The following is a 13,195-nucleotide window of genomic DNA, read 5'->3' as shown; positions in this document are numbered from 1 at the left end:
CTGTGGCTCAAGCAGTAGAGCACTCGCCTTGAGCTGAAGAACGCAGGGACAGCGCCCAGGCCGAGTTCAAGCCCCATGACCAACCAAAAAAAAAAAAAAAGAAAGAAAGAGTCAGGACCAGAGACAAGGATGCATGTTTTCTCTCCTATATGGAATTTAGATGTAATTTAAACATATAGTATATATTTATATGTGTAATTGATTATTTATACTTATATAAAATTTATAGATATATAAATCTATGCAGGGTCATATGCATATGTACATAAATATATTAACCTAAGTATAGTATGTTCAGGGGAGACTTCAAAGATGTAACTCCTTAGAAAAACTCACAGCTTAAAAAATATATATTAGAAAGCTGGTACTTAAAGTGTATAGTGGGGAGACAAGGAGAGGGAGGGAAATGAATGAAGAGATGAAGCAAGGGAGAGGGAATGTAATTACAATATTCAATGTATATTCTATGAAACTAGGAAAATTGAGGGGACAGATGGAGTTGGGAGAGATGGGGGAGAATGAGGAAAAGGAAGATATTGATCAAAAAGCACTGTACTCATATAATGACATTTTGAATTATATCCCCTTTGTACAACTAAAGATAATAAAAAGTATAATTTGGAACTAAAATAAAATAATTCTGTTTCTTTCCATGAAAAACTACTTTTATTAGTCCTTGTCATACCTTCCCAACATTATTTCAAAACTCTTCCCTAAGTTCTGCCATGCCACATTGCACAGTATTCCCCCAAAATAACAAACACACTTAAGTGGATTTACCCTGCAGGGTCAGCATATCTTTCTGTAAAGAAACAGAGACAAACATTTTGTGTTTCATGAGCCATAGGCTCTTGGTCTTAGCAAGCAGCTATGTGAAGAAATAAATTGGGTTGGCTAGCTTCCACTAAAACTTTATAAAAACAGGCATATACACTTCCACTGGGTAGAGAACCAGGAGCGGGTTTGAACTGCAACTAATTGTATTATGCAACATTTTCTAGGAGTTCACTAATTCTTCATTTCCTTGCATTCTTCTGCTGTGTGTGTGTGTGTGTGTGCGTGCGTGCGTGCGTGCGTGCGTGCGTGCGTGTGTGTGTGTGTGTGTGTGTGTGTGTGTGTGTGTAAAATAAGGATCCTCAGAGAACATATGGTCCCAGTTATTTTCTTCAGTGGAATCTATAAAAAAACAGTATAACTATTTCACTGTGGCATCAACTTTACCAATAGGAATAAAGGCACTGTTGCTGTCAGTAAAGGAATCTGGTGATACATGTAACTCATTTCAGCTCTTGAAGAACTGAAGATTGAGGGGAAGCATGGGAGGCTCTGTGAAGGCAGGTCATGTAGAATGGGGATCCAGGGCTGGGAGTGCAGTAGCTGTATATACATGAGCATGACTTTGATCCTTTGAGAGGTGGGACACCACTGGAGGTTTTATGTAGGTGAATAATATAATTGGGGTTTTGTTTTGAATAATCCTGTGAGAAACATAGTGAAGGTGAAGGATAGGAGGGATTAAAGCCAGTTAAACCATTTTATGATGGTATCTGTGTGAAACACAATATTCACAAAAAGACTTATATGTGTATTATAAGATTTATATATAAATACATGTGTATATATTTATATATTTTTATATATGTACATTTATATATATATATACACTATATACCTGACACTGTAAATATTACATGGGAAGAAAGTTTAAATAAGATTCTTGTCTGTTTTCTCTTAGTTTAAATGCTGTAAGGGAAATAGGGGCTATTTCCTATATGTGTGTGTTCAATGCCTTTGTCTCTATATGTATATCTACATATATAAATAAAAATAAAAATATATGTCTACCAAAAACACAGGCTATAGGTTAAAATTAGTACACAGGCACTAGTCAAAATGCAGAGTTCTTTTTCAGAAATACCTTCTCATTTTCTAAAACGTAAAGAAAAGGATACTTCTCTTGGATTGCCATCATTTTAATTCTCCTCGTAGACTTAATCGCTCTCTTTATTATGCTCCCACAATATTTTAATATTATCTATTTCTGTCTGTGTATTTGTAGGCCTACATAGAGAGATGATAGGTAGATGATAGATAGATGACTGATGGATAGACAGACAGTGATAATGAGTTATGAGCTCCAGATGAAGCTCATTTACCTTTTGCCTTCAGACTCATAGCCGGATGCAGTATTATTCACCTGCCATCCAAACTATGTAAGAGGTTAAGACTGGCTGTAGTGCCAGGCCAACCCAGGCAGAAAACTCCCTGAGTCTCCTTCTTGGTGGAAAGGAAACTATATGCAGTGGTGCAAACCTGTATCCTAGCACCACAGGAAGCCCATAATAGGCAGACTGTGGCTCAGGCACATATCAAAATGGGAAGTAAGACCTTATCCTAAGAATAACCAGTGGAAAAAAGAGCAGGCACAAATCCCTAAGTTTAAACCCCTACTTTAAACTCAAAAAATGAAAGGACAAGCTACTCAGGAGGCTGAGATATGAGGATCGCGGTTCAAAGCCAGCCCGGGCAGGAGAGACCGTGAGACTCCTATCTCCAATAAACCACCAGAAAACCGGAAGTGGCGCTGTAGCTCAAGTGGTAGAGCGCTCGCCTTGAGCTGAAGAGCTGAGGGACAGCGCCCAGGCCCAGAGTTCAAGCCCCACGGCCGACAAAAAAAAAAAAAAAAAAATGAAAGGACAAAAATAAAAGGACACTCTCATCAGCAAATTTTACCAAGGGCCAAAAAGTAAGATAGTTTGCAAGCTACTACAGTTTCGATGCTGACTATTCTAGGAAGGCACTATTAAGAGGTGCTAGAAACTTTTAGGAGGTCGATCTTAGGCTGCTGGGGAAAGAATATCTTCAAAGGGACCTTGCCCTGCCTTCTCTCTTTTTCTACATCTTAGCTCATAAAGTGAGAAGTTCCACCATGCATTCCCACTATGATGTGTCCCAACAAATGAGGCCACTCAATCATGGAATGGAGCCCCCAGAACTACAAACCAACAAAATTCTTTGCAATTTTTAATTACTTCCCTCAGGTGTTCCCTCACAGTGACAAAGAGCAGAATAATACCCAGGCAATGTCCCACTCTGCCACTATAGCACAAATGGAGCCATAGATGAAACAAAACTTCACAAAAATGGACAGTAGGTGAGACCTTCCCTGAAAGCTGCCATGTACCAACTCTTCAACTAATGTCTGTATTTCCAACTGTAACCTTATCCTAGATAAAACAGTGCATAACAAAACGTTACTCATTAACATACTGTTCTTACAGTGCTGTTTTCCCAGCTGCTACAACTTAAATTCATGCCCAAAATATGTTTGGCATTTTACCTGAATTATTTCAGAATTAAATTTTGATTCCAAATGTGCTGCTCTTTCTGCTTCAATGCTTTCTTCTAATTTCCTCACTCTTAGAGTTGTTGTCTAAAAATAAATTGAACATAAACATTTGTATTTAAAGTAGGTATAGATCACTATATTTCAGGATTATAACCAACTATTTATATTATTTAAGCTGCAGTTTCAGAGAGAGAGAGAGAGAGTGAATTCTAAGCTTGAAAACAAGGCTTGAAGTGTTCCTTTTTTTCCCCTCAAGGCTGGCATTCTACCACTTGAGTCAACACTTCCACTTCTGCTTTTTGCTGGATAATTAGAGATAAAGGTTCTCTAAGATTTGTCTGCACCGGCTGGTTTCAAACCTAAATCCTCAGATCCCAGACTGCTGATTGGCTATGATTACAGGCTTGAGCCACCAGTGCCTAGTCACAGTTCTTTAAGTCCCTAGTTAATATCTTTCTTCCTCTATCCCTCATCTACCCATCTCTGATTCTTTTCAGTTTAAAGATAAGTAGTTTTTTTCTATTTGGTTTGGTGTTTTTGAGACAGAGTCTCACTATATATCTAGACAGGGTCTCACTATGTAGCCTTAAACTCATGATCTTCTTGTCTCAGCTTCCCAAATGCTAAAACTATAAGCATACACACCCACATGTGGCATTTTTGGTTTTTTAAATAGGGTCTCATTATGTTCCAGGCCCAGCTGGCCTGGAACTCACAATTCCCCTGCCTTGGCTTTCCAAGTGCTGGGATTATATATGCTATATATGCTATTATGTCTAGCTGGTGTAAAGAAAATTTAAATCCAGAAAGATAAGAATAGTACTTAAGAAAGCTTATATTTTAAAAGAAAAAATCTGAATTTATGTCCTATATAAGCATATTATTTTCAAATAGGCATTTTAATAGATGATGAAGCTAGTAAATATTCAAAGATCAATCTGAAGATTCAAAACAATGAACTAGAAATGAAGAAATTGGAATGTTTGATAAAACTAAGGAGTTCCTATCTTTTAATGTGATGATGAGTGATACTTTCAAAACTTTATATTTCTAAAATATCAACTCAAATATTCAAGGATAAAACGATACCATGTCTAAGAGAGGATGTGTGTATTACATATGTCTCAGTATATATGTATATGCTGTCAATTTGGGAGAGTTTGTATCATTGATTAAATTTTGGGTAGTTTAATGCTTTTATTACAAGATTTGCCTAATTACAGTATGCTTGATCATTGGTTGTTAATAATCATCAGCATCAGGGCTGGGAAGGTGGCTCAGTGGTAGAGCGCTTGCCTTGCATGCCTGAGGCCCTGGGTTCGATTCCTCAGCACCACATAAGCAAAAAAGAAAAAAGCCGGAAGTGGTGCTGTGGCTCAAGTGGTAGAGTGCTAGCCTTGAGCTGAAGAGCTGAGGGACAGCGCCCAGGCCCAGAGTTCAGGCCCCACGACCAGACCCCCAAAATAATAATAATAATAATAATAATAATAATCAGCATCATCATCAAACAGGGACATAAGGGTAGATATTCATAGGATAATATTGGCCATAGCTCATAACTGTTACAGCAATAGGCATGTGGGGGTTTCACTATAGTACTCTTGACTTTCATTTATGTTTGAAATTTCCATATGAATTTTAAAAAGAACAAGGATATTAAGATTCAAGGAAAAATGTGATGCTAGTACCATTGTTTACCCAATTAGCAAAATTATATTTGACAATGATTTCATAACATTAAGGCCTTAAATTCATCTGTAGCACTTAAATACTCTCTACACTCACTTCTTTTCATCCTCTCAAAATATATTTCACATAGAAATGCTAGTTCTGTGGCATGTTATTAATTATTATATGAAAAAATAATTTCATTATCAGGCACATGAATAGAATTAAAGCTATACAAATTTCTATACTAAAACATGACTCAAAAAGTTAACATGGTGGGGCTGGGAAGGTGGCTCAGTGGTAGAGCGCTTGCCTTGCATGCCTGAGGCCCTGGGTTCAATTCCTCAGCACCACATAAGCAAAAAGAAAAAAGCCGGAAGTGGTGCTGTGGCTCAAGTGGTAGAGCACTAGCCTTGAGCTGAAGAGCTGAGGGACAGTGCCCAGGCCCAGAGTTCAGGCCCCATGACTGGACCCAAAAAAAAAAAAAAAAGTTAACATGGCAATCCTGAAAAACAAGAACAAAGTTGGAAGACACATTTCATAACTGCAAAAGTTACTAGAAAGCTACAGTGATCTAAACATTGTGGTACTGGTCTAAGGATAAACATATAAATACACAGAAAAGAAACTACTGTCCAGAAATAAATTCAAGAACTGATGGTAAGCTGATTTTTGTTATTGTTGTTGTTGGTCATGGGGCTTGAACTCTGTGCCTGGGCACTGTCCCTCAGCTTTTCAGCTCAAGGTGAGCACTCTACCACTTGAGCCACAGCACCACTTCTGGTTTTTCTGGTGCTTAATTGAAGATAAGAGTCTCAAAGGGACTTTTTTGCCCGGGCTGTCTTTGATCTGAGATCCTCAGATCTCAGCCTCCTGAACAGCTAGGATTACAGGCATGAGACATGGGTGCCCAGCCAGTAAGCTAATTTTTGACATGGATGCTGAATCATTAAGTGGAGAAGAATCATTTTTTCCAGCCAACATTGCTGAGAAAACTGAATATACCCCTGCAAAACAATGAATTTAGACTCACAACTAAAACAAAAATAAATACAGATGGTTGGGTGACCTATATGTAAAGGAATGTGAAACTTTCAGAAGAATGCAGACTTGGCCATGGATTCTCAGATATAAGAGGATAAGCATCAAGTATCCAGAGTAAAGAACTCATATAACAAAAAAGATAAACTACGAATAAATGTCCCTGTATGGTGATTCATGCCTGTAATCCCAGCAGTGAAGAGACTAAAGCAGGAGCATCATGAGTTCTAGGCAAACCCTGCTACATACTGAGACTCTGTCTCAAAAAATAAAGATAAAATAAAACAATGAGGAAGGAATTGAATATAGACATTTATTCAAAGAAAAGATGCAAATGACTCAAAAGTACTTTAAATAATACACATTATTAATCATTGGGAAAGTGCAAAATCAAAGACACAAATACCCACTTAGATATCTATCATTGTCAAACACTAGTGGCTCATGCCTGCAAGTTTTAGCTACTTGAGTGACTGAGATTTTGGAACTCAGTTTGAAGCCAGCTGGGAAAGAAAACTCCATGAGACTCTTATCTCCAATTAACCATCAAAAAAACTCAACATGGAACTGTGGTCAAGCTACAACACCAGCCTCTCTCTCCCACCAGTTCTCATTCTCTCTCTCTCTCTCTCTCTCTCTCTCTCTCTCTCACACACACACACACACACACACACACACACACACACACACACACATACACGCACAAATGCACACACATGAACACAAGAAAGCTATAATTTATAAAATAGAAAATAACAAATATTGGCAAAGCTGTGCAGAAGCTAAAAACATCATAAAATACGAAATAGTTTAGCTGTTACAGACAAGTTTATAAGTTCATCAAAAAGTTAAAGTTACTGTAAAAGCAGTTTCACTCCTATATAAATAACCAAAACAGATAAAAAATGCATTCATATAAAAGTATTTATCAAGTTTATAGCAGCACTTTTCATGAGAAACAAAGGTAGAAAGGACACAACTGTCCATCAACAGACGAGTGCACAAACAAGATGAGAGTAAGCATAAAGAAGATCTTATTTTTGCCAGGGGAAGGTGGCTCACACCTGTAATCCTAGCTACTCAGGAGGCTGAGATCAGATCTGAGGATTACAGCTGAAAGCCAGCCCAGGCAGGAAAGTCCATGAGACTCTTTTTTTTTTTTTTTAAATTGTGAGAATACCGTACAGAGGAGTTACAATTACATGGGCAAGATAACCAGTGCATTATCAAGCATTGTAGCCTCCTCGTTGTTTTCCCTTCCCGAGACTCATATCCAAAAACCCACCGGAAAACCAGAAGTGGCACTGTGGTTCAAGCGGTAGAGCACTTGCCTTGAGCTGAAGAACACAGGGACAGGACCTCAGAACACAGTTCAAGTCCTACGACCAACAAAAAGAAAAAAAGAAGAAAGGAGAAAGGAGAAAGGAGAGGAGGAGGAGAGGAGGAGGAGAGGAGGAGGAGGAGGAGGAGGAGGAGGAGGAGGAGGAGGAGGAGGAGGAGGAGGAGGAGGAGGAGGAGGAGGAGGAGGAGGAGGAAGAGGAGGAGGAGGAGGAGGAGGAGGAGGAGGAGGAGGAGGAGGAGGAGGAAAGTAGTGTCCAGGCCCAGAGTTCAAGGCCCACAACTGACAAAAAAAAAAAAGGTGAAAGAAGCGGAGCACTAGTGGCTCCCAGCTGTAATCCTATCTATTACTTAGGAGGCTAAGAGCAGAAAAACTGCAGTACAACACCAGCCTGAGCAGAAGAGTTAATGAGACTCTTCTCAACCCATAGCTGGGTGAGTGGCACATGTCTGTCATCCCAAGCTACGTGGACAGCTAAGATTGGGAGACTCATGGTGTTAGACTGGTTTGGGCAAAAAAAAAAAAAAAAATCCATGAGACTTGCCAAGTACTGGCTACTCATGAAGCTGATATCTGAGAACAAGGTTCAAAGCCAGTCCTGAGAGAAAAGACTGTGAAACTGTTATCTACAATTAACCATCAAAAAACTGGAACTGGAGGTATGGCTCAAGTGGTAGAGCACCAACCTTGCACGGAAAAAGCCAAGCAAAAGCGCAAGGCCCTGAGTACATACACACATACATACACACACACATACAAAAAAAAAAAATCCATGAGACTCAGTCTCTTTAGAAGAGAAGCTACACACAGTCTGTGATTCTAACTATGACAAGGAACCCAAAATAGATGGATACTGGCTCAAACCCATGCCTGGGTCAGAAATAAGATCCTATCCTAAACAACCAGTGATAAACTGAGCTACCTCTAAAGTATCTGTCCAGCCTAACAAGCATGAAGTCTTATGTTCAAACTGAGCTTGCAAAAAAAAAATAAAAGAAATTAGATACAACACACACACACACATACACACACACACACACAAAATACCGAATATTCAGTGATTCTAAAATACAAACAATTCATTCCTTATGAATATATCAATATATTAATTAAACAGCTGAAAAAGTCAAGAGTTTCTATTTTCCTACCTAGAACAAAACCAAATGGGGTGAAATAATAAGCCAAAGATCATCACATCTTTATTTGTACTTTTCTGTTTTGAATGAAATATTCAATAAAGAACATGAAATATTCAATAAAGAACAAATTTCTTTATTGAATATTTTCAAGGTGTTTGTTATTGTTGAAACCAATCAACAAATCGTAAGAAAAGGGTACTCTTTAAATCTTTAAACAAATTCCTTCAAGAGTGAGGCTGCTTCTTTGTTGATAGACATAATAATCAAATTAACTTCCTGCTAATAATTTTTTAATCTTCCATTCTGATGAACTAATTCTTATATCCAGCAGAGGGTGCTAAGATAACATCAACATGCTATTCACAAAAGGGGGGGGGAGGTAGGAAGGAAGGAAGGAAGGAAGGAAGGAAGGAAGGAAGGAAGGAAGGAAGGAAGGAAGGAAGGAAGGAAGGAAAGGAAGGAAGGAAGGAAGGAAAGAAGGAAGGAAGGAAGGAAGGAAAGAAGGAACGAAGGAACGAAGGAAAGAAGGAAGGAGAAGGAGGAGGAGGAGGAGGAGGGAGGAAGGAGGATGGAGGGAAGAGGACGGAGGGAGGAAGGAGGAAGGAGAAAGGAGGAGGAAGGACCAAAAAAAAAAAAAACCTACAATATTTAGGGCTGAGAATATGGCTTGGTGGTAGAGTGCTTGCCCAGCATGCATGAAGCCCTGAGTTCTTTTTTTTTTTTTTTTTGGTCAGTCATGGGGCCTGAACTCTGGGCCTGAACACTGTCCCTCAGCTCTTCAGCTCAAGGTGAGCGCTCTACCACTTAAGCCACAGCACCATTTCCAGTTTTCTGATGGTTTATTCAAGATAAGAGTCTCACAGACTTTCCTGCCCGGGCTGACTTGGAACCATGATCCCCAGATCTCAGCCTCCTGAGTAGCTAGGATTACAGGCATGAGCCACCACCACCTGGCTTCTGATGCTAGAATTTAACTCAAACCTTTTCAAATGCTAAGCAAGCAGTCTTCCTCTGAGCTGTATCACCAATCCAATAAAAATTAGAACAAAAATTTGAAAGAAATGTATTATGAACATGTACATGCCAAAGAAACTAAAAGAATAAGACATAACCATAAGATAGATTCAAAAATATTATTGAAGCATATAGTTTTATGTAAATATATTTATATACCTATGTAACCTTAAAGAATGGCATTAGAGGAAAAAGGGGGAAATCTTTCTGCTTTTAAATTTTCCTAAATTAGAAAAAGTTTTACAATAAACACATTGCAATTTTATTTCTAGTTTAAAAAAAACTTTCCAAATAATTTTAGAAGGTATTTCCAGTTTGAAAAAAGAGAGACTACACCAATGCCAGCTATTTCTTACATCATTTGCTAACAAGATACCAAGAAACCACAAAGGCATTTTCTTTTCTTTTCTTTTCTTTTTTTTTTGTCAGTCGTGGGGCCTGAACTCTGGGCCTGGGTGCTGTCCCTCAGCTCTTCAGCTCAAGACTAGCACTCTACCACTTGAGCCACAGCACCACTTCCGGCTTTTTTCTTTTTGCTTATGTGGTCCTGAGGAATTGAACCCAGGGCCTCAGACCTGCAAGGCAAGCGCTTTGCCACTGAGCCACCTTCCCAGCCCCTTTGGCAAATTTTTAAATGAACTTCCAATATCAAAATCTATTGTGAACATAAAATGATGTATTTAAATGCATAACACATAATTATGACCAAATAATCAAGGTGATATTATCATTTAATTAATAGTAATGAACAGAAATGAACATCTTAAAATGTTTCCCACAATACACAAAAAGCCAAATTATACAAGGTTGCCTTTGTGGACAATTATGATAAGTAAAATGCATTTCTCTTTTCCTTTTTCATTTGAGAAGAGTATACACTATATAAATGCTATGGATAAACTGAGGCTAGTGGTTTGAGGCTGTCATCCTAGCTATTCAGGAGGCTGAGATCTGAGGATCAAGGTTCAAAGCTAGCCCTGACAGGAAAGTCTTAAAACTCTTATCTCTAATTAACCACCAAAAGCCACAAGTGGAACTGTTGCTCAACTAGAGTGCTAACCTTAAGCACAAAAGCTCAGGAAAAATGCCCAGACCTGGAGTTCAAGCCCAGAATCAACATACACACATACACACACACACACACACACACACACACACACACACACACACACACACACACACACACACGCACGCACACACACACACAAACACACATATACATACACACACAAGTAGCTATGGATATGATCAAAATATTTTATTTGCACATGTAAAAACATAATAATGAAATGTGTTGAAATTGTTTTAAAAGGGGGAGAGGATAAGAAACCCTGATGGGGTAAATTCAATAGGGATACACTATATACATGTATGGAAATGTCATGAAACCCTGTTTTGTACAACTAATGTGTGCTAATAAAATAACTGAAAAAAGTACCTTCTGCTCTTCTTTATGTTACTGTAATATAGCTATGACTGACAGAAGCAATTTAGAATTGATTTGCAAAGACTGTCTTTCCCCACCATAATCTTCAAGAGCCTCCTCAGTTCTCTCAGAATTAGGTTTGCATCTTCTCTTTTCTCTTTTCTCTTTTCTTATTGAGTTAAGCTTATTTCCCATGATAATAAACTCCACTAGTTGTAAAGAGGTTTATAAAAAACATAGATATTTCTTTTCCTAGTTCACTTTTCCCTTGATTCTGTAGTATCCAGCACCACATATATAAAATTGGACTGGGAGTTTGTTTCTTTTTTTTTAATCTAAGAAACCATTGATCCATGTTACTATGACTAAGCCACACAATGGTATATAGCTTATCAGATTTTAAAATTAAATATACATATGAAGATTTATTTGGCCAAGGCAAATAATCACCTTCTGTAAAATAAACTTATTTTTTAAAAAGCTTCATTAAAATTTAAGCCATTTATTAGGCTAAAAATCCATTCTATTAGTTGCTTCAGTTAGATATTATTTAAAATGTGTCCTAGTAGGCTGGGAAGGTAGCTCAGTGGCAGAGTGCTTGCCTCACATTCATCAGACCCTGGGTTCCATTCCTCAGCTCCACATAAACAGAAAAAGCCAGAAGTGGTGCTGTGGCTCAAGTGGTAGAGCGCCAGGCTTGAGCTAAAGAGCTGAGGGACAGTGCCCAGGCCCAGAGTTCAAGTCCCACGACCAACAAAAATAAAAAAGGTGTCCTATTAAACATTTTAACAATTTTCCTTTATATTATTTTCATGTGATTATTTTCAATTGTTATAACAATGGTGATATACAGAGAGGTTACAGTTACATAAGTCAGGTAATGAGTACAATTTTTTTTTTTGGACAATGTCACTCTTTCCCTTGCTCTCTCCCAGCATGTAATTCCTTTTAAATGCCACTTGCAATTACTTAAATCACTAGAATTACTTTTATGCCTCCAAAACTGAATGCAAAGCTAGAATAAAATATCTTTTAGAAAGTTAACTTCTTCACCAATGTGTCACCATATGTTCAAACAGATTAACACAAAATAAATTCATATAAGCATAAGGCAAATATTTAAATATAACTAAATACAAAGAATTATAGATAAACTAGAAAATTACATCTGCCTACTTCCTTAAAAGAGAATAGAGACTATCTGGACTATCTTTTTAAGCTTTGAGCTCCAAAAACAAAGATATTATACTATGAAAAGTATTTACTAAATAACCAAGAAAAGCCAACAAATAAAAATAAACTACTAGGCTGGGAAGTTGGCTCAGTGGTAGAATACTTGCCTCATATGAATGAGGTCCTGGGTTCGATTCCTCAGCACTACATAAGCAGAAGTGGTGCCGTGGGTCAAGTGGTAGAACGCTAGCCTTGAGCTGAAGAGCTGAGGGACAGCGCCCAGGCCCAGAGTTCTAGCCCCCATGACTGACCCAAAAAAAATTAGAACTACTTAAAATAATTAGATACTTATAATAATTTATTATTCAGCCATAACAAAAAATGGTATTGTGATACTACAGCATGAATGAACCAAGCAATTGTTATGCTAAATGAAAAAATCAGAATACACAAGTCTGTTAGGAAAACAATTCATCATACTTACTGATCCGGGGGATATAGTAATAGGACAAGACAATGATGTTGAATAATATGAGATATTTTACTGGAATAGGAAAAACTTTCTAAACTTGATGGTGATGAGGTTGTACAATGCTCTGACTATATTAGAAGTCCGTGAGTTGTACATTCCGAATAGTCAAGTTGACAATATGCAAAATAAATCTCAATAATTTTCAGCTGTCAATATTATAAGTCAGGGCTGGGAAGGTGGCTCAGTGGTAGAGCGCTTGCCTTGCATGCATGAGGCCCTGGGTTCAATTCCTCAGCACCACATAAGCAAAAAGAAAAAAAAAATACTATAAGTCAAACTTACAGGTAACTACTATCATAAGTAGCCAAATAACTATCCCTCCAAAATTAACACAAACTGGATTATTATCTAGAAAATAAATCTAAACCAGAGGAGGCTGGACATAGAAATGCACAGCAAAGAGGGCTCAGTGGTAGAGCGCTTGCCTTGCATGCATGAGGCCCTGGGTTCGATTCCTCAGCACCACATAAGCAAAAAGAAAAAAGCCGGAAGTGGCACTGTGGCTCAAATGGTA

General features: G+C 38.0%; 1 protein-coding gene across 7 annotated transcripts in view; it reads right to left on the bottom strand.

The window, feature by feature from the left end:
* Ccdc171 (coiled-coil domain containing 171) overlaps positions 1-13,195 on the bottom strand; it is a 316,277-nt gene that overhangs the window by 235,260 nt on the left and 67,822 nt on the right. For all 7 annotated transcript variants that reach the window (XM_070007659.1, XM_070007650.1, XM_070007684.1 and 4 more), the window contains one exon: positions 3,341-3,433. In XM_070007659.1, coding sequence (XP_069863760.1) covers positions 3,341-3,433 — 93 coding nt within the window. The remainder of the gene's footprint in view (positions 1-3,340; positions 3,434-13,195) is intronic.

This window comes from Dipodomys merriami, unplaced genomic scaffold (genome assembly GCF_024711535.1).
Source record: "Dipodomys merriami isolate MVZ:Mamm:240054 unplaced genomic scaffold, mDipMer1.0.p SCAF_11, whole genome shotgun sequence".
Lineage (NCBI taxonomy): Eukaryota > Metazoa > Chordata > Mammalia > Rodentia > Heteromyidae > Dipodomys > Dipodomys merriami.
This window is presented reverse-complemented; position numbering and strand designations above follow the sequence as displayed.